General features: G+C 66.0%; 3 protein-coding genes across 3 annotated transcripts in view; all 3 read right to left on the bottom strand.

Annotated features, from left to right (window-relative positions):
• The window catches only part of FSD1 (fibronectin type III and SPRY domain containing 1), a 4,129-nt gene extending 2,183 nt beyond the window's left edge, over positions 1-1,946 (bottom strand). Inside the window, 9 exon segments of the mRNA XM_086477748.1 lie at positions 46-87; positions 90-166; positions 414-436; positions 1,002-1,078; positions 1,081-1,102; positions 1,204-1,313; positions 1,316-1,334; positions 1,457-1,552; positions 1,932-1,946. Coding sequence (XP_086333874.1) covers positions 46-87; positions 90-166; positions 414-436; positions 1,002-1,078; positions 1,081-1,102; positions 1,204-1,313; positions 1,316-1,334; positions 1,457-1,552; positions 1,932-1,946 — 481 coding nt within the window.
• A 4,220-nt stretch (positions 1,947-6,166) lies between these two features.
• SHD (Src homology 2 domain containing transforming protein D) lies at positions 6,167-9,152 on the bottom strand. The gene is made up of 6 exons (XM_086477636.1): positions 8,922-9,152; positions 8,159-8,249; positions 7,811-8,023; positions 7,425-7,563; positions 6,558-6,677; positions 6,167-6,353 (listed from the first exon to the last, which is right to left on the bottom strand). Exons 1-6 carry the CDS (start codon positions 9,150-9,152, stop codon positions 6,167-6,169), a joined length of 981 nt encoding a protein of 326 aa, XP_086333762.1.
• A 1,661-nt stretch (positions 9,153-10,813) lies between these two features.
• On the bottom strand, positions 10,814-16,514 carry YJU2 (YJU2 splicing factor homolog). Its single transcript, XM_086477511.1, has 8 exons — positions 16,474-16,514; positions 15,821-15,921; positions 15,355-15,499; positions 14,867-15,001; positions 14,354-14,535; positions 13,700-13,820; positions 12,590-12,755; positions 10,814-11,482 (listed from the first exon to the last, which is right to left on the bottom strand). Exons 1-8 carry the CDS (start codon positions 16,495-16,497, stop codon positions 11,397-11,399), a joined length of 960 nt encoding a protein of 319 aa, XP_086333637.1. The 5' UTR covers positions 16,498-16,514; the 3' UTR covers positions 10,814-11,396.
• Positions 16,515-18,582: the final 2,068 nt, after the last annotated feature.

Raw genomic sequence — 18,582 nt, 5'->3', positions numbered from 1 at the left:
TCCCGTCCCCCCCGTGTCCCCACGACCCGCTGCCCGCAGTGATACCTGGCAGGAAGGCGAGGGCCTGGAGCAGGCGGCGTTCCTGGCAAAATCCACCATCAAGTGGCTCATGTTGTCGCTCACCTTGGCCTTAAGCGAGAGGCGGAAGGCGGGTGCCATCGTCACGCTGCCGGGGGGGGGGGACGGGACACACACACGGGGACAAGGGTCAGCGGGGCAAGAAACCAAACACCCACCCAGCCCTGACCGCTCACCCCCTGCCCTGCGCCGCCGTGGGTGGGCAGAGCAACCCCAGCACCCACGGGGCCACCCGCCAAGGGGCCCTGGCTGGGAGGAGGGGGGGGGGGGGGTGGGTTAGTGGGACTGGGGGGGCTGTGGGTTAGTGGGACTGGGGGGGCACGGGGGTGCCGTACCTATCCTTGATCTGTTTGGCAGCCTTGCGAGCGCAGAGGGAAAGAGGAGGAGAAAAAAATAAAAGCAGGTAAGACAGCAGTGGCAGGAGCCAGCGCGGTGCGTGCCCGGACCCCCGCTCTGGTGCCAGCGCGGCAGAGCGTGCCCACGTCCCCGCTGCGGTACCCCAGCAGCTCAGCATCCCTGCGGTACCCCACGGCGCAGCCCCCCCCCTGCATCCCCGCCACGGCACCCCCGCGGCACAGCACCCCCGCCGCAGCACCCCCATGGCACAGCATCCCAGGCGCCCGCCGGTGCCCCCCGTATCCCTGCCATGGTGTCCCTTTGTCTCAGGGGAAAGGGGGCACCAGGTGGCTTCGGGCAGGTCAGGGATCACCCCGAGGGGGTCTCCGTGCTCCCACCCAGCCCCGCAGCGGGCACAGCCAGCCCAGCGTCGCCCCAGTGCCCAGCGCAGAAAGAAAGGAGGGTGCCCGCCCGGGGTGAGCGCAGCCCCAGGGTGGCATTGACTGGTCGGCAAGGGGGGGGTCGGGACACCCCCAGCGCAGGCAGCAGTCAGACGGGGACATCCCCCCGTGCCACTGGGGACTCACCTGGGGGAAGTCATGGTGGTTGGCCGTCCCCAGGGCCTGGTTGGCCGCCTCCAGCAGCTCCTCCGAGCTCTCCAGGCCTTGGCACACGCCGCAAGCTGGGCCTGGCGTGGGGAGGGGGAGATGGGCAGCGGTGGGCGAGGGTGCTGGTGGGTGGGACACACACACACACACACACACACACGCACGCAGGGTGGGTGGTCACCTGCAGCTCGTAGGTGCGGCTGGCGCGGTCCTGCTTGATCTTCATCAGCATCTCGTCCTTCAGCTCGTCCAGCAGCGCGTACAGCGACTGGAACTCCCCCTCCAGGTCTCCTGCGCCCGCGACGAGTTGGCCTGGTCACAACGCCCGGGGTGTCAGCGGGTGCCACCCCACCCGGGTGCGAGACCCCAGGGTGGGGCTGGGGGTCCCCAAGGAGAGGGTGGGGGTCACGGGGGGGGGGGGGTGTCCCGGGTACCTCCACATTTTGCATCATCTGCTTGAGGGAGTAGATGAAGTTCTGGATCTCCTCATTCTTCACGGCCAAGGTGGTGATGATCTTCCGCAGAGCCTCCTGCCCGGCCCCCCCGGCCCGTCGTCAGCACCCCCCGGCCCCTACCTCCCCTCTGCCCCCCCCCCCAGCCCCCCCTTGGCTCCCCGTCCCGGTCGGGCCCAGGCGTGCCAGGCGCCAGCAGCCAGGGCTCTGCCGGCATGGCGGGAGCGGGATGACTTGGCAAGAGCGTGTGTGTGCGTGAGAGCGGAGTGAGGGCAGCGAGGGGGGACAGCCCTGCACCCCGCCATCTCCCATCCCCCCTTCCCTCCCTCCCGCACCCCTCCTTTGCCATCCTTAACCCCTGCATCCTTCCTTCCTCCGCACCTCCTTCCTCCAGACCTTCATCCCCTCCAACCCCACTCCCTCCATCCCTCCTACCCCACTCCCTCCATCCCTCCACCTCCTCTTCCTCCATCCCTCCACCTCCTCTCCCTCCATCCCTCCATCTCCTCTTCCTCTAGCCCTCCCTCTCCATCCCTCCCTCCCTCCACCTCCTCTTCCTCCATCCCTCCATCTCCTCTTCCTCCATCCCTCCATCTCCTCTTCCTCCATCCCTCCATCTCCTCTTCCTCCATCCCTCTATCTCCACCCCTCCCTCCTTCCTCCGTCCCTCTCCCTCCCTCCCTCCTTCCTCCATCCCTCCATCTCCTCTTCCTCCACCCCGCTATCTCCACCCCTCCCTCCCTCCCTCCCTCCTTCCTCCCTCCCTCCCTCCTTCCTCCATCCTGCATCTCCTCTTCCTCCACCCCTCCCTCCCTCCTCCCTCCATCCCCCTTCCTCCATCTCCCCCACCCCATCCCTCCCTCCCCCGGCTCCAGCCCCCTCCCTCCAGCCCCTCCAGCCCCCCCTCGCCCCCCGCCCGGCCCGGCCCGGCCCCACCTGGTCGCCCATACCGGGCCGGCCCCGCCGCCGCTCGGCCCCGCCGACACCAACAAAGGGGGAGCGGCGCCCCCCGCCCCGCCCCGCCCCTCCCCTCCCGGCCGCGGGGCACGACGGGAAGCGTAGTCCGGCCGCCGGGGACTGCCTGGGGGCGTGGCCCGGTGCGCCGCCCCCCGCGGCATGCTGGGAGATGTAGTCCGGGGATGGGGGCGGCTGAAACCTCCCCCGGGGCTGGATCCCGCCACCCCCCGAGCATGGAGGAGCCTGAGACACACACCCCCCCCCCCCCGCCAGGAACATGCCCCCCCCCCCCGAGAGGGAGACCCGCCGGCACCCTCCCAAACCAGCACCTCCCGGGGATGGGGGGCCATGAGCCCCTGTGGGTCTGGGGACCCCCTACCCCAAGGCAGGGGCAGCTCTGGGCCCCCCAGGGATAGGGCACAGGAGCCGCAGGGTGCTGGGGTGGGGGCACTGGCACGCTGGGGGTGGGTGTCTCCCAGTATGGGACCCCTGCCCTCCCAGTGAGGCCATGCTGGGCCACCCAGCCTGCATTGGGGTCAGGATGTGGCCCCCTCCGGGGGGGCGTCACAGCGGTGGTCCCTGGGTGGCATGTCCCCACACGTGGGGCCAGGCTGGAGTCGATCTGGGACCCCTTGCCCAGGCTGGGGGCCCAAGGAGGTGCCATCCGCTGCCCTTGGTCTGGATGGTGTCCCCCATCCCTGTCCCCATTCCTGTCCCCATCCCTGTCGCCTGTCCCTGTCCTCATCCCCATCCTGTCCCCTGTCCCCGTCCCCATCCCCGTCCCCATCCCCATCCCCGTCCCCCTCCCCAGCGCTGCGCAGCGTGGTGGCAGGAAGCCGTGGCGTCACTGCGAGACAGCCTGGGTGACTAAGGACCAGGAGGCTTCGGGGACAGACACACTTTGGGTGACGAGGACAGCTTGGGGACAGGGACCCCTCGGGGACGTGCCCCCTCAGAGCAGGGTGGCTGTACTAGCACTGGTGTGGGGATGTGGGGACTCAGGGTCCTCACCCTCCTCCTTGGCGGTGAGTGGGGGGACAGGGCTGGCTGTGGGGGACAGAGGGGACAGTGCCTGGGACCCTGGGCTGGCTGTGGGGTTGGGGACAGGCTGTTTGGGGGGCACGGGGGGGGGGGGGCACTGGGCTCAGGCTGGCCCCTGCATGATGATCGGGACAGGGGGGCTGCTGGGGACATTTGTCCTGAGGGGGAACCAGAGAGGGGTTGGGGACATGGAGGGACAGACAGGGGGATAGGATGGGGATGGGTGGGTGGACAGAGGTGGGTGACCTGGCTGTGGTGGGGGGGACATGACAGAGTAGGTGATGACGGATGGGGGGACATAGGAGGGGACAGGATGGGGTCAGATAGCGTGTGTGGGGACAAGAAGGGGACAGAGGTGGCGGGGACAGGATGGGGACGTGCAGAGCGGTGTGTGGCCGGAGGTAGCGGTGAGGAAGGACACGCAGGCAGCAAGCCTGGCTCCCCGTCCCTGGGGTGCCCCAGCACCCTCACCCCCATGGGTGGCCCTGGGGACGGCCGGGGTGGGGGGTGACAGCCCCCCCGTGACACGGGTGCTGTTCCTGGCAGCGGGCGCCCTGCAGGTGAGCCAGGATCCGGGCGAGGTGCAGGTGATGGCAGGTGACAGGGTGGCCCTGGGGTGCCGGGTGCTGGTGGCCGAGCCCTGGCAACTGCTCCGGCTCGAGTGGGTGAAGGACACAGAGCGTGGGGTGCTGTGTGCCACCCGCCTGAGCCCACTGTCCCTGTCCCCCTGGTCCAATGCACCCCTCGCCTCCACCTGGCCTGGCACCCCCCCTGTGCCACCCTCAGCCTCCTCCAGGCACAGGGGGACGACGCCGGGCGATACCTCTGCCGGGTCACCCTCGAGATCCCCCACCATAGCAAGGCCACCGGCAACGGCACCCTGCTCAGCGTCAGCACAGGTACGGGGGGCCGTGCTGGGGGGTGCTGGGGGGCTCGGTGGGGTCCCTGGAACACGGCGTCGTGGTGGGGGTTGACGGGGTCCCTGGGAGGTGGCATCACCGTGGCGGTTGATGGGGTCCATGGAGGGAGATGGCTGGTGGGTTTGCGGTGGCCACAGTGCAGGGGGGATGGGACAGGGATGGGGACAGGGATGGGGACAGGGATGAGGACAGAGATGGGGACCGGGGACAGGGATGGGGACAGGGACATCCTGACTGCTTTCCCTCACCGGCAGCAGCTGATGGAGGGCATCAGGCGGGTAAGTGTGGCCCTGCTGTCCCCACTGTCCCCTCCACCCCGGTGCCCGGGTGCCCGGGTGCCAGCGGTGCCGAGGCGGTGGCCCCAGCTGGGTGTGCTTGCAGGGCTGGCATGGGGGCTGGCGGGGGCCCTGGGGGGCACAGCCTTCCTCCTGGGGCTGGCCCTCCTCGCCCACCGGCGCTGCCGCAGGAACTCAGGTAACCCCATCCCCAAATACCCCGTCCCCAAACACCCCCGTGCCTCTCTGCCCCATGCCCAAATACCCTCAAGCCCTTCCCCAAATACCCCCTGCATGCTGCCCCATACCCAAATACCCCCATGCCCGTACCCCCCCCCCCCCCCCCGCCTGCTGCACCCTGCCTGCTCATCGGGGCTCACCCCAGGCACCTCCCAGGGCTGGGGACACCCAGTGGGTCCCCTTGAGGGTCCCCTAGATGTGCCGGCCACCGTGCCATGTCTCGGGGGGGGGGGGGGGGCAGGGCTGGCCATATCAGGCCCTGAGCCCCCCCCCCCGACACCCACTGCCCCCCCCCAGACTCCAACATCTACATGAACACGCTGCCCCACTCAGCGCGGGCCCCCAAGAAGCTGCCGCCGGCCCCCGCGGTGATGGATGACAACATGTACCAGGAGGGCTACAGCGGGCACAGGGCCCCCCCACCGCCCCCCAGCCCTGAGAGGAGCCGTACCCCCGGCGTGAGTGGGATCACACCCCCACCCCAAGCTCTGCCTTTCCGCAGGAAAAGCCCCCAAACCCCCTGTTTCGCAGCATCCTGCCACGCCGCTCGCCGTCTTCTCTGCGGCCGCCGCAGCACCCACCCCGCGGCATCCGGTGCCCCCCCAGAGCACCCAGCGTGGGCAGCTCGTGTGCCGTGTGGCTGGGGCGGGGGGGGGGGGGCAGCAGGCTCCTGGGGGCCCTCCACCCCCCCCCCCCCCCACCCCCCCCATTTCAGGGAAGCCACTCTGCGGTCCCGTGGCCTCGTTTCGCGCCGGCACCCGGCAGGCGAGAGCTGCGCCGGCCACGCGGGAAGCACCCACTCCCCACGCACGGACCCCCTGGGGGGGGGCCAGCACCATCAGATCCCCCCCCCACCATGCAGGCGAGCTTATGTGCGGTCGATGGCAATGCCACCCCCATGTTTTGTCCCCGAGGCCAAGCGTGACGGTGACGGGGGGGGGGGGGGGGGCACATCCAGACACCCCCTCCCTTGCCGAGACCCCTGGGCTCCCGGCGGGAGGTGGTGGGAGCAGGCACAAGGGCAGGAGCCCACATGGTGGGACCAGGATGGGACCTGGCGGCAGAGCGACCATGCCTTCACCCAGAGGAACCATGGAGTTGAGCCTCAAGAGGGACCAGAGCGTCGCCACGCCGCCATGCTGCAGAGCACACAGTGAGCAGGGGCTGCACGTCGGACTTTAATGGGGGTGCTTCGCTGTGGGACCGGGATGGGGGGGAGGGGGGGGGCACAGCTGGGGGGTCCCCGGCGGCGCTGGGGCTCACAGGGGCTGCACAGCCACGGGGTAAAGCAGGGAGAGGTGGCGGGCGCCGCGGACGGGCAGCGCCCGCGCCGTGTAGTGCCGCACGGCCTCGGGCACCGAGGGGAAGGCGGCCCCGGCGCGGCCGAGCGTGAAGTGCTGCTCCCGCGTCCGCGTGAGCTTCACGTGCACGAAGCCATGGCTGCTCCTGCGGGCGGGGAAGGGAAACTGAGGCACGCAGCGCACGGCCTGGCCACCCTTGCACCATCGACGGGGATCACGGGGGAACACGCCAACACGCGCCAGCACGTGGATGCAAGCACCACGCTCATAGCCCGGCCCCTCCGCCCAGACACCGCCACCGTGGACCCCCCCCCCCGCCTCAGTTGTCCCCAGGGCTCTCCCCACCCACCTGAGGGAGAGCGAGTAGTCGTCGGGGCTGGTCTCGCAGTCCCGCACCAGGAAGCTGCCCTCGCGGCACAGCGCCAGCAGCGTCTCGGCGCCCGCCCGCCCGATGGGGCCGTGGTACCACCTGCGCGGCAGCGTGCGTCACCCCGGTGGCGCGGCACCCCGGCAGTCAGCACCCGGCACCCCACCACAGAGCGCTGGGGCCCCAGGACCCATCTGCACCGTGCGGCACCCTCCGTGGCATGAGGACCCGTCCACCCCACGGGGACTTGTCCGTGCCGTGGGGCACCTTCTGCGTCATGGAGACCAACTACGGCGTGGGGCACCCGGCTGCGCAAAGGGACCACCCACGCCATGGGGACCATCCACGCCGTGGGGACCCTCTCTGCCATGGGGATCCTGCCATGCCGTTGGGCACCCAACCACGTCAAAAGGATGAACCACACTATGGGGCACCCTCCACTCCATGGAGACCCATCCAGGCTGTGGGGCACCCTCCATGCCAAAGGGACCTCTCCATGCCATTGGGCACCCTCCACCCCATGGGGACCCATCCCTGCCATGGGGGACCCAACCACATCAAAGGGACCAACCACACCATGGGGCACCCTCCACCCCATGAGGACCCTCTATGCCATGGGCATCAATCCATGCCATAGGGCACCCTCCACTCCATGGGGACACATCCATGCCATGGGGCACCCAACCACGCCATGGGGCACCCAACCACACCATGGGGCACCCTCCAGACCATGGGGACCCAGCTGTGAGGGATTCTCCACCCCGAAGGGCTTCCTCCAGGCCATGGTGTGTGACTGGGATGCTGATGTCACCCCGTAGAGGAGGAACCCCCACAGACCCCCAGACTCACGCCTGCTTCTCCAGGGGCAGCGAGGTGTCCACGTGCCTGGGGCTGGGGGGACAGCTTGGCCTGGCACCTGCGGGGGGCCGGGGGGGCCGCGGCAGCTGCCGGGACAGGCTGGGGGAGCGCTCGGGGCTCTCAAACTGCACTGTGGGGGCAAAGAGGGGGTGTCACTCCGCCGCGGGGTCCCAGCACCCCTGCCTGCTGCTGGCTGCTCAGCACCAGATCACAAAGGAATATGCCAAATGTCCCCACCATGGCTCTGCCTTGTCATGGTGTCCCATTGCCCCCAAGGGTGGGACCCATGGGTGCTGGGGGGGGGGGGGGGGTAGGAGTGGTACCCACGGGAGCTGGGGGACCCCAGGGTGGCACCCAGCCCCCCAGCATGCCGTCACCTGCGAACGCCCGCGAGATGTGATCCTTCTTCCACTCCCAGGGCTGGTCGTACTCGTCGGCCGGGCGCTCGTCGTCGCGGGGCAGGCGGCTCTCCCGGGCGGTGGGCACCCCCGAGCCCTCCCCTGCCGTCTCCCACTCCTCGTAGGGGGTGTCGTAGAGTTGGGGTCCCCGCCGCGGCCTGGCCCGCCGGCCCTCGCCCTGCTGCGGGCACCCTGGGGACAGGCGGGGCTGGGAGAGGTGGCAGGGCCAGGACGGGGGGGAAAGGCACCCTGGCCGCGGGACCCCCCCCCGCCGGGCTGGGTGCTGGGGGGGGGGGTGGGGTGGGGTGCGCCCGGGGTGTCACCCACCTGTGGCCTCGCCGGGCTCCTCGCAGCCACCCTCGGGCGCTGGGTCCTGCTCCCCCTCGAAGGGCTCCGAGTACTCACTCTCCCCGGGGCCCTGCGGGTGGGTGCACTGGGTGGGATGGGACCCCCACTCACCCCCACCCAGCTCCCCAGTCCCCGGGTCGCCCCCCCAGGACCCTGCAGGCTCCCCCAGCTCCCCGATACGGGTGTCCTCAGCCCTTTCCCCACTCCCTCCCACCTGGTCCCTTTGTCCCCCGACCCCTTTCCCCTTCCCCCTCTCCCAGTGACTCCATCAACCCCAGCCTTCCCACCAGTGCCCTCTCCCAGCGACCCCAGGTCCTCCGCCGGGTGCCCCACTGCCCCCCCTACGACCCCTCGGCTCTCCCCGGTTCCCCGTCCCCAGCCCCCTGCGGTACCCCCGGTCCTTCTCCTCAGCCCCTCTCGGTCCCCACTCCCTGTTCCCCATCTCCCCCCCCCCCCCCCATCCCTTTTGTGACCCCCGGTCTTCCCGGTTCTTGCTCCCCAGCCCCCCCGCCTCCCCCCTTACCCCACTCACACCTCTCCGGTCCCCCCGTTCCCCCGGGTCCTGCTCTCGGTGTCCCCCCCCCCTTCCTCTCCCCAGCCCACCCCCGCTGCCCCACTGCACCCCCAGCCCTTTCGCTGCCCCCCCCCCCCCCCCTCCGGTGCCCACGCTTCCCTCCGGGTCCTGCCCCACTGCCCCCCCCACCCCCCCGCCCCGCTGCCCCCCGGTGCCCCCCGCTCCTACCTGCTCCAGCCGGCGGGGGCCGCCCCCCGGCCCCGCGCCCCCCACCCGCACCAGCCGGTGCCGGGGGGAGGCAGCGGGGCCGCGGAGGGCAGCGCCGGGGGGAGCGGCGGGGGGGGCCCCGCTCCCGGTGCCGGTGGGGCGGCGCTCGCCGCCGCTGTAGTCGGGCTGGGGCGGGCGGGGAGGGGAGCGCCGGGCCCCCCGGCCCAGGTACTCCCGGAGCCACTTGGCCATGGCGGGGCCGCCCGGCACCGGGACCGCGGGCGCGCCGGGACCCCCCCGCCGCCGCCGCCGCCGCTGCCGCCGGGAGCCGCTTTGTGTCGCCGCCGCGCGCGGCGCGGACCGGAGCCCCCGGCCCCCCCCCCCCCCCCCCAACACCCCCGCCCCCCCGCCCCGCGCCCGCCTCGCCGGGGGGCACCGGCCCGGGGCGGGAGACTCGCGGGGGGGGGGGGGGGGTGTCGTTGGGGGCGAGGGGGGACACAGGGACCCCGCGGGGGGCGACAAGGGGGACACGCCGCTCCCGGCGGGGGAGCACCGGGAGGGGAAGGGTGGCCACCCCCCCTCCGCGGTGACGGGGGTCACCGGGACCACCAAGTGACACGGGGACGGCCCCCCCCCCCTTCCCGTGTGACAAGGGGAAAAGGGGGGGGGGGTCACCAGGATCCCCCGGAGGGCGGCCCACCGGCTGTAGGACCCCCCGCCCTGGCCCCTCTGGGCTGCCCCTGGTGGGGGGGGTCGGGGCACAGGGAAGGGGCTGGGGGGGAGCCGAGCCCGGGGGCTTCGGGAGTCTGGGGGGGAACATGGAGTCCCCCCCAGCTGCAGGGTCACCCACTCCCCTCCACGGAGCTTGTCCCGGGGGGCAGGGGGGGGGCCCTGCCTCCCCTTCTGCCCCAGGGTTTGGGGGGAGCCTTAGGGACCACATGGGGGGGGGGGGCAGGAGGGCCGGGGACCCCCCAGCCATGCCCCGACTTGGCTCCTTGTATTGTCTCTTCCCAGAACAAAGGTCCCTCTCCTGGGATCTCGGCATGGGGGGTGTGTGGGGGTACAAGGAGCTGGTGGGGGGCACACATGCAGGAGCAGGACACGACTGGGGGGGGACACGACAGTGTGGGCAGGGGGTCCCCCGGCTTTGCTCAGCCCCACAGAGCAGCTCCTGATCAACCTCACCCAACACAAACCCCAGGGCTGAGCCCGATACCCAGCATTAATATTTGAAGAAGCTAATTACGACGCATGTGCGAAGAATGCTAATTGGGAACGGGGAGGGGAGGGGAGGGGGAGCTGCCTTTTCTCCCCCGCTCTCAGAAATGCCCCCCCAGCCCCCGGCCCAGGCCACAGAGGCATTTTTGAGCGGGTTAATTAGCTCCGAGGTGGGTGCCTTGATGAAATGCCTCAGCCCGAGGCCTGGTTGGACACTCCAGGGTGGGTCACTCCTTCTGATGGGTGCATGGAGCCTTGTAACTGGGGGGAGGGGGGGGGCCCTGGGGCTGCCCCCAGTCAGACCTGCGAGGGCAGGACCCACTGCCCACCTACAAATGGCTGCTCTGGAAGATAAAGAAGCAACTGGCTCTGACACATCCAATTTATTACCAGGTCGTGGCTGCCGGCAAGTCGAGCAAACCCAATTGCTCTCCGAACGGTGGGGAGGGGTTTGTCACCAAGCTGTCACGGTGAGGGGGGGACGACACAGGGCTGGGGTGCGGGAGGACTTGGGCAGGGGAAGGAGGCTGGTGGCAGCCCTGCCAGGACAGCCCTGTCCCCGCAGGGTGGGGCTAGAGGAGCCCCCCTGGGTCCCTGCTGTAGAACGTGGTCTCAAACAGCAAATGGGGGATTTGGGGCTCACCCCACAAAGGGGATCTGAGCCCCACAAGGAGGGGTCAGGAGACACCCGGGGCCAGAGAAGTGGTGGTGGTGGGTCTTCCCGCAGCAAAAGAGGGGTGCTGAGCTCCTGCCTCCCCCCTGCTCCCTGCAGGGATGGGGGGCAGGAGGGAAGGAAGGCCCTGAGGTCCCTTGAGCGCCGTGGGCCAGCGCATCCCAAAGCCCAGGCGCCACCAGCGTGGGGGTGAGGCCGGAACGGAGAAACCACAGAGTCCTGGCTGGCCCTGGCGCTTCCCAACACATTCTGGGTGCGGGGCTGGGACACCTTGTGCTCCTGGGGCTGGCTGGAAGCCGGGTTTGGGCACAGCCAGCCTGAGGTGGCGTTGGGGCTCTCCGCTGGATCCCCTCCGATGAGGAAGCCATCTTCCCGACCGGCTCACCCGGGTTCCGCCTGCCGGTGGTGGTGGGGGCCTCGTCGCTGTTGGAGGATGAACAAATGCCCCAGGCCGGGGCAGGGGGAAGACGCTGGGACTCCAGATGGCCTTGGAAACCCCCCGGGGCCCAAGGGCTGCGATGCCAGCGCTGCGTGGGGCTCTGGAGAGCAGCTGCTGTCGGCTGGAGCGGGGGGACAGGCCTGCTCTGGGCTGGCTCGGTCCCTCATCAGTCACTCGCGCTGTCCTCGCTGTCCGAATACGCCCCCAACAAGCCGAGGGAGGACGTGGTGCCCGTTGCTGTGGGAAACGAGCCTGGAAGCCGAGGGAGAGAGAGCAGGGACCATCAGGTACGGCCACGGCAGGCCAACCCCGCCGGCGCGGCACAACCAGCCGCGCGGAAACACCAGCCTGCTCGCAGCTGGAGACAAGGCAGCTGGAGCCAGAGCCCGAGCGCTGCCTCGTCCCCCCGCCCCCAGCCCGAATCTCGACGAGGCCAACAAGGTTAAATCAGGCAGACAAGGAGACCCCGCACTCCCCCCCCCTCCCTCGGCTGGAGCCTCCCGCTCCCGCCTTGCGGCAAGGGGAAGAGGCAGCAAGGTTGGCCCAAGGTCTGCGAAACTCCCTTCTTCCCTCCGCAACCCCCCGGGAGATTTCAGCCACTGGAAAGGAGGAGAGGAGCCAGCGCTCGGCTCTGAGCACGCAAGGTGCCAGCTGCAAGCGCGAGGCAGCGTCACCGGCAGAGTCCTTGAACGATGGGCAGCTCCTCCAGCATAATTTGGCTGAAAAGACCCTGCCAGGAGCAGGTGGGGCTGGGGAAAGCCTGTCAAAAATGGGGCAGCTCCGAGAGCTGTCCTTCCCCGGGGACCCCCTGAGGGCAGAGGGACTTACTAAGCCAAAGGCTTAGGACCAATCAGCCCAGAATCTATGAATTCATCGGCTCCTTCCCCAAATCTGGGGTCCTCTGGCTTCCTGGGGCAGTGAACGATGAGGTGCTGGAAAGCCTGTCTGCTTGTTTTCACCACTTTAAAGCTTCCACATTCCTACAGTTCGGCAGGTTTTACAATCAGGCCCCAAACCAAAGCAATCTTCTTGCTTTTACATTCGTATCTCGCTGTTGTGACGGTTCCCAGCACCGTATCTGCACAACGAGAAGCTGTTTTGGAGCTTCTGGCCCTGGCAGTCTGTCTCCAAGGCCTTGGCTTACCACCAAGGACCAGGAAGGAACCTCTCCTCCATCAGGACTTCTCTTGGAAACAGTGAAAAGCCCCTGTTCTCACACCAACATGGCCCCATCTGTCCCACAAGGACTTGACCTGTGAGCATCCAGGCTCTGAAGACAGAGCTCAGCACCACTGGGTGCTGCCAGATCCCTCCCTGATGGCCCAGCTCAGGCCACCCCATCCCTACGTGGGCAGTTACCGGTGTTGGCCGTGGTGCCTTGGTTCTCTGTGCCGTTAGCCAGGGTAGGACCCGGCTTCTGCTTCCTCACTGTGACCAGCCCGGCCAGCTGGGGCTTGGTGTTCAATTTGCCCACGCTCCGCTCCCAGCTCTCAGTCTTCAGCTTCTTACTCTGGGGCTGAGGGTCCTGCAGAGTAGAGCAGGGGGGGGGTTAGGGTGCCCTGGCCTTGGAAGGGAGGCAGAGGGATGGGGGAGAAGGAGGAGTGGTAAAAACATCAGCACAAAGAGCAAGAGACACAAGGATAGCCGCTCGGAGTATTCTCCCCCCGCAGCAACCGGCATAAACTAGACAAACCAGAGGGATACGGATCTAAATGGCGGCAAAACAACCCTTGGAGACAAAGGTCCCGCTGCCTGCGGCAGTTCAACCCAGCCTCGTGCGGCAGCGGGCTGGCCCGGGGACGCCGAGGAGGCAGACGCACGCCACGGGGCCGCACGACGTCTGCCGGCCAGCACCGTGTGCCTGCAGGTGGTCCAGCCGCTGCCTCCGCCTCCCCCGGGCACGAGGATTAGTGCCGGGCCAGGGAACACGGCTCGGATTAACCTCAGGCCGGCTTAGAGCCACGGCAGCTTTGATTCCTCCGGCCGGACAGAGGGTCCCCGCGGACACGGATGGAGAGAGCAGCAGCGCAGGGGCCTGGCTGCGGGGATAATCCCGCCCTCGCAAGCCCTGAAAGCTCTTTTGTTCCGCACGTCTCCAGCACGGACAAAACCGAACCAAAGCAGAGGCTGTCCCAGGCAGGCGCTTCATCGCTGTCGTTTTCAGAGCGCTGAGATCACGCCCGAAGAACAGGCGAGGCTGTTCTTTGCGAGCTGAAAGGGCAGCCACGTCCCGAGCGAGGCGGGGGGGGGGCAGCTCCCTCCCAGCCTTTTGTCAGCAGCCGCGGCCTAAACTCACCAACTGATCCCCGTCTCCTTTCAGCTCAGTGCACAGGGACACGGGCTTTTCTGAGCCGCTCAGGCGTGACGGGCGCTGGGGCTTCACACAAACAGGCAACGCGGAGCCCAGGACGGCGGGTTTGGTGTGGGGGAAGAGGAGCGGTGGGTGGAGGAGCCTCTGCCCTCACTCACCTCCTGCAAGAGGTCCGTGGGTTTCATTTCGGCCACGCGCCTCGTCCGCGGTTTCGCAGGCTCTTCGTCCGAGTCCGAGTCCACCAGCAGGCGCCGGTTCTGGGCCTGCTCCAGCATGGCTCTGCGAGGAGAGAGGCCGCGCACGGAGGGTCAGAGCCGGCTCCCTGCCACCCAGCGGTGCCGGCCGTGTGCCATGTGCCGCCGGGGGAGCTGGAATTCGGCAGCAGTGCAGCGGGATCCACCTTCCCCGGGGGCTTTTTCGGAAGTCACGTTCAAGCAGTGCCCGAAGGTTGGCAGCACCGAGATCCGCAGCCTCAGCCCGGCGCAGAAACACTCTCTCCACACGAGGACACCCCTCAGGGGGAGTCAGGCCCCGGCAGCAGCCCAGATCTCCCCACCTGATGGGCCAGCGATACCAAAACCCCTCCGCCTCCATCTCCCTAAACACTTTGCCATGACAGACTGTCCCCAGTCTCCTCCCAGCCCGCTCAGGACCACATCCCACCCACCCAGCTCCCGTGAACTCAGGCCCCTCAGGCAGGGCCCTCTCTGAAGTGCTCTCGAGGTGCTGAGGGCAGGGTGAGACGCAGCCCTGCCCGGCCAGGACCAGCGTGGCTGGTTTCATGCACCCATGAACGCTTCCAGCCCGCTCACTTCATCTCTTGCTCATCCTCCTCCTGCTCCTTGCGCTTCTGCTCCTCCTCATACTCCTTGTACTGCTTCAGCATGGCCTCAAAGTCCACGTTGGCTTGGCGCTGGTTGAGTTCCTTCAGCTCTTGCAGGTTCTCCAGAACCTCCATCTCCAGTTTGGAGTCCTTGGTTCGGTTCTCCAGGACCTGGGTGACCAGAGAGAAGTCAGGCTGATGCGAGACAGCAGAACCTGCCAGCCATCTCCAACACCGCCTCCCCACCCGGTACGGCGCAGGAAGCACCAAGAGGATCATCATCATCCTCATTTTTGGGTCGTAATAGGAAACTGGGGCAAGATGCCAGCACAGGAGAAAACCTCCTGAGAGCAGAGAGCTGTCTCCTGCCTGTCCAGAGCACAGCAATACCTCGGGAGCCTGGGGAACTAAACCAACAGCTGCAAAGTCACCTGCTTCGCTGGGGAGAGCCAGCCAGGGCAGGAGGTGTTTGTCTTCTGCAGAGGAGGTCATGTTTTCATACCTTCATGGGATTGTTGAGCTCTTCCTCTTCCCTCTCCTTCTGCATTCTCTTCTCCTCTTCCTCCAAGAGCTTCTCAGCTTGGAAGTTGCGAGTGGCGCCATGCTCCATGGTGTAGTCTGTGTTCTCAGGATCCGTCTAAGGAAGAAACAAGACAGCAACATCATTGTACTGGGGCAATTCTGCTCCAGCCATCCCGTGGCCACTTCCAGAGCCACACACAAACGTTTCCCAATTTCCTTCACATCACAGGGCGATCACCCACGGCCTTCTGTTCTGCTCCAGCTGATCTGCTGCTGCAGCCTGCCCACGGAGACACTTCAGAGCTACAAATCGCCACGATAAAGGGAAGATACACCAAAAAGCACACGCTCAGACTCAGGCTTGGCTGGGACACCTTCTCTCCCCATGGGGTCAGCACCCACTAACATCCAGAGACTGCACAACCTCCCCAGAAAGCGAGAGGGCAGAAATCAGAGAACATATTTCACCTTGAAAGTGATCTCTGCCAGGCAACGCGTGCACTTGATGTAGAAGCGGAAGATGGGAAGCCCCAGGTACACCTCATTCTGAACAGTCTCCTTACGGGCATTAAACTTCTTCCCTTTATAGATGTATTCACCACACGTCTTGCATCTAGAAAAGGAGAAAGAAAAGTCCATAACGCATCAAAAAAAAAGGGAAAAAATAGATGAAGAAACAAGTGATTTTCAAGCCGTGTCAGCCCAGGTGTCAAACGGTTACTCTCTCATTTGGAAATTCAGTACCTGCTTTTCAAACAACCCCCAAACCCACCCACAGCATCGCTTCCCTCTCCCTCACCCCTCTTCTTCAGGCCTGTGTCACCTCTAACCGCTGCTGGCAGCAGCTCCCCTGCTGCATCTGCAGCCTAAAGGGTTCCCAAGCAAACTCCCCCCTCCTACAGCCGCTTCCCTCCGACCTCACAGCCCCTCTTACCGCATGTTGAAGGGGGCCATGAGCCGCACCACATACTGTCGGTCCTTTGGGAGTTTGAGCTTTGGGATCTTCGCAGGATCGAAGTCCGGCGGGTAGTATTTCTGCAGAGACAGAGCAGAGAGGCGTGGTGCTGGGCGCAGGGTCGCTCAGAGGAGTGGGAACCATGGCAGGCTCCCAGCTGCCATATCAGCCTGAGGGATCTGCTCCACAGAGCAGGAGCCAGCGTGCCCCTGCTAACCCGGCGTGGTCTCCAGTGCCCAACACCCCGTCCACCCCTCCCTGCCAGATCCAGGCTCTGATGTCTGTCTGTCTGTCTGTCCTCGGCCTCAGGCCACCCAATCCTTGCACGATTTTCGGGCCTAACCCTCTTGCCCCTGCCAGCCCCCTCCAACCACTGCCAGGAGCTCCAGCCTGAGGATCCCCACCCCAACCGCCCCCCTCCCAGCCTGAGAGTCCCCGCAGGGACCCCTCTCCACCGCAGGACCCCTCTCCACCGCAGGACCCCCCCAAACCGACGAGGGACTCCCCAGCACCCCGGCTCTGAGGGTAACCCCAGCGACCAGGGAACACTCCCCACGCCCAGCCCGGCCTGGGGACCCCCACAAACACCCCCCTTCACCCCCCACGCTGGGGAACTCCCCCCCCAAACTCACGTTCAACACCTTCCGCTCCGACATGGCTGCGACCTCCCTCAGCCACCGTTGCCACCCAGCAACTGCCCCCCGCACCGCTAGCCACTTCCGGGAAAGTAGCCCCGCCTTCTTCCACCGCTCATTGGTGCGACGAGGCGCCGCTGGGCGGATTGTCGGTTTTTACTGGCTGTCTGCGCTGCCTGTCATCGCGCGCCGCCGCTGTGCCACCGGCAAGAGTCCGGCGGGGCGCTGCGGCGGGAGGAAAGGTTCCGCTGGTTCCTCGGCGGGGTCCCTGGGCGCCTCGGCTGAGGGGGGCTGGGGGCGGCTGTGCCCGGGCCGGGGGAGGCTGGAGCTGGAGCTGGAGCTGGAGCTGGAGCTGGAGCTGGAGCTGGAGCTCGGCCTTGGCTTCCTGAGGGCGAAGCGGGGTGCGAAGCCCGGGCAGGCCCCGCGCTCCATCTACCGACGTTCACCGTGTGGGTAACGGGCTAAAAAATGCCTGGTTGAACGTGGAATATTCCCGCCGCTGCAGTACCCGGCCGGTGTTCTGTGAGGCATTTTCTGGACGGCCCTTGGGGCGGGGAAAAAATGAAATTAGTTGTCCCTAAAGCAGATATATTAGTGCTTTTTGGTGTTTGGGGTAGGCTCAGTGGGAGAGCTTTCGGTGGGTGCTCTGCTGTGCCTCCAGACGAAGGAGAAGCTCCTCTGCTCCTCTTTGCTCGTGTGCGCTTTGGTGTCTCTTGCTTAAAACTGAGGGTTCGTTGCCCTTCGCTTATGATTTATTGTTTTGAGTCTGTAGCTGATTGTTTCTTACCATATTTTGTATAGTTTCTTACAGTATTTTGTAAAAAAATGACCTGCAAGCTGTGAAAATTTCCTGCAGGGCGCTGTTCTGGAGGTCGGGAGGCAGTACAGAAGGGGGAAATCGGGGTTTTTCCTCTCAAAGAGCAGCGCTGAATCCTATCCCCGAAGGAAAAAAGCAAGCGGGAGGCTGGAAGCTCCTTGGTTTCTTGCCACATCACGGGCAGGAGCAGGAGCTGGCCCTTCCCTACTGGGATCTGGTGATGGCTCGCTGGGTGACACGGAGTGCGTGTGGCACCGAGCCGGGTGATAGCCTCGCTCCTGGGTGCTGTGCGTACGCATTAATTAATAAACAATTGTTTTATTCATTCAACTCGTGTCCCTGTACCTTTGCAGTCACTAAAAAGTGCCTCGAAGGGGTGCCCCGGGGAGGGGGTTACCCCCTGCGGGGCTCCCAGAGCACCCCAAGGCTCCTCCGGGGCTGTTTGCAGGGCCACAGGGGAGGTTCTGGCTGGAGCCAGGGCCCCTCCAGACCTCCTGGATATGGGGGTGACGGTGGAGCAGGGCCTGGGTGGGAGGAACGGCTTCTCCTGGGCGACCCCCCTCGCTCTGCTGTGTGCCAGGGCCCCCCAGGAGATGCAGTTGGCCAGTTGTGCCTTGGATGTTCTGTGTTGTCTCACAGCCCCTCCTGAGGGCCCCTGCTTGGTTCTCTGAGCCGCCGTTTACCTCCCCCTGTTATAATCAAGTTTGGATTTTGAATAGATAATTACTTTTCATTGATAACGAATTGCTTTTAATGAACAACTTCATTGCCTTAAGGAATAACTAATGCTTTGTATTAATGCAATCAGTTTACCTTATAGTGAGAAATATCCAAAACCTCACTTAGGTGAAGAAACAACAGCTGCCTCACGAAGAAGGTCAAAGCTAAAGCTGCTGCTAATTGTGAAATTGTCCGGAACAGAACAGGGAGGCAGGGAGACAGGTACAGGGAGTGAAAGTGCCCATTCTTGGTGTGTCTTCTTATGTGATGAGACCAGAGAAACTAAGGAATGTTAAGGTGAAGACCCTCACCTCCTCCCCATCCTAATTTGTATAGCAGAGATCTTGATCAGTAAGATAACCCATGATTATATTAGTATAGGAATACTAATTAAGTTAGTTAATACGGTGGACCAATCATTGTAAATGTCAAAATTAATAGCGGGCATAACATGCACGCTGATGTTAAAATATGTTAAAGACCATGACTTTGCAGAAAAAGGATATAAAATGCTGATTTTTTTAATGTAATTTTGAAGCCCGTCAGGTGGAGCCACCCCCCGTGCTTCC

This window comes from Leptosomus discolor, chromosome 24, assembly GCF_034619465.1.
Source record: "Leptosomus discolor isolate bLepDis1 chromosome 24, bLepDis1.hap2, whole genome shotgun sequence".
Taxonomy (NCBI): Eukaryota; Metazoa; Chordata; class Aves; order Leptosomiformes; family Leptosomidae; genus Leptosomus; species Leptosomus discolor.
Note: the sequence above shows the minus strand (reverse complement) of the source record. Positions and strands in the feature narration are given on the sequence as shown.

Coding starts and splice junctions, on each gene's coding strand:
- SHD (XM_086477636.1), bottom strand. CDS start 9,152: ATGGCCAAGTGGCTCCGGGAGTACCTGGGCCGGGGGGCCCGGCGCTCC. Junction 7,564..7,810: donor CATCTCGCGGGCGTTCGCAG/GTGACGGCATGC, acceptor TTGCCCCCACAG/TGCAGTTTGAGAGCCCCGAG. Junction 6,678..7,424: donor CTGCCCCTGGAGAAGCAGGC/GTGAGTCTGGGG, acceptor GCTGCCGCGCAG/GTGGTACCACGGCCCCATCG.
- YJU2 (XM_086477511.1), bottom strand. CDS start 16,497: ATGTCGGAGCGGAAGGTGTTGAAC. Junction 15,500..15,820: donor ATGGCCCCCTTCAACATGCG/GTAAGAGGGGCT, acceptor CTCCTTTTCTAG/ATGCAAGACGTGTGGTGAAT. Junction 14,536..14,866: donor AGCTCAACAATCCCATGAAG/GTATGAAAACAT, acceptor CTGGTCACCCAG/GTCCTGGAGAACCGAACCAA.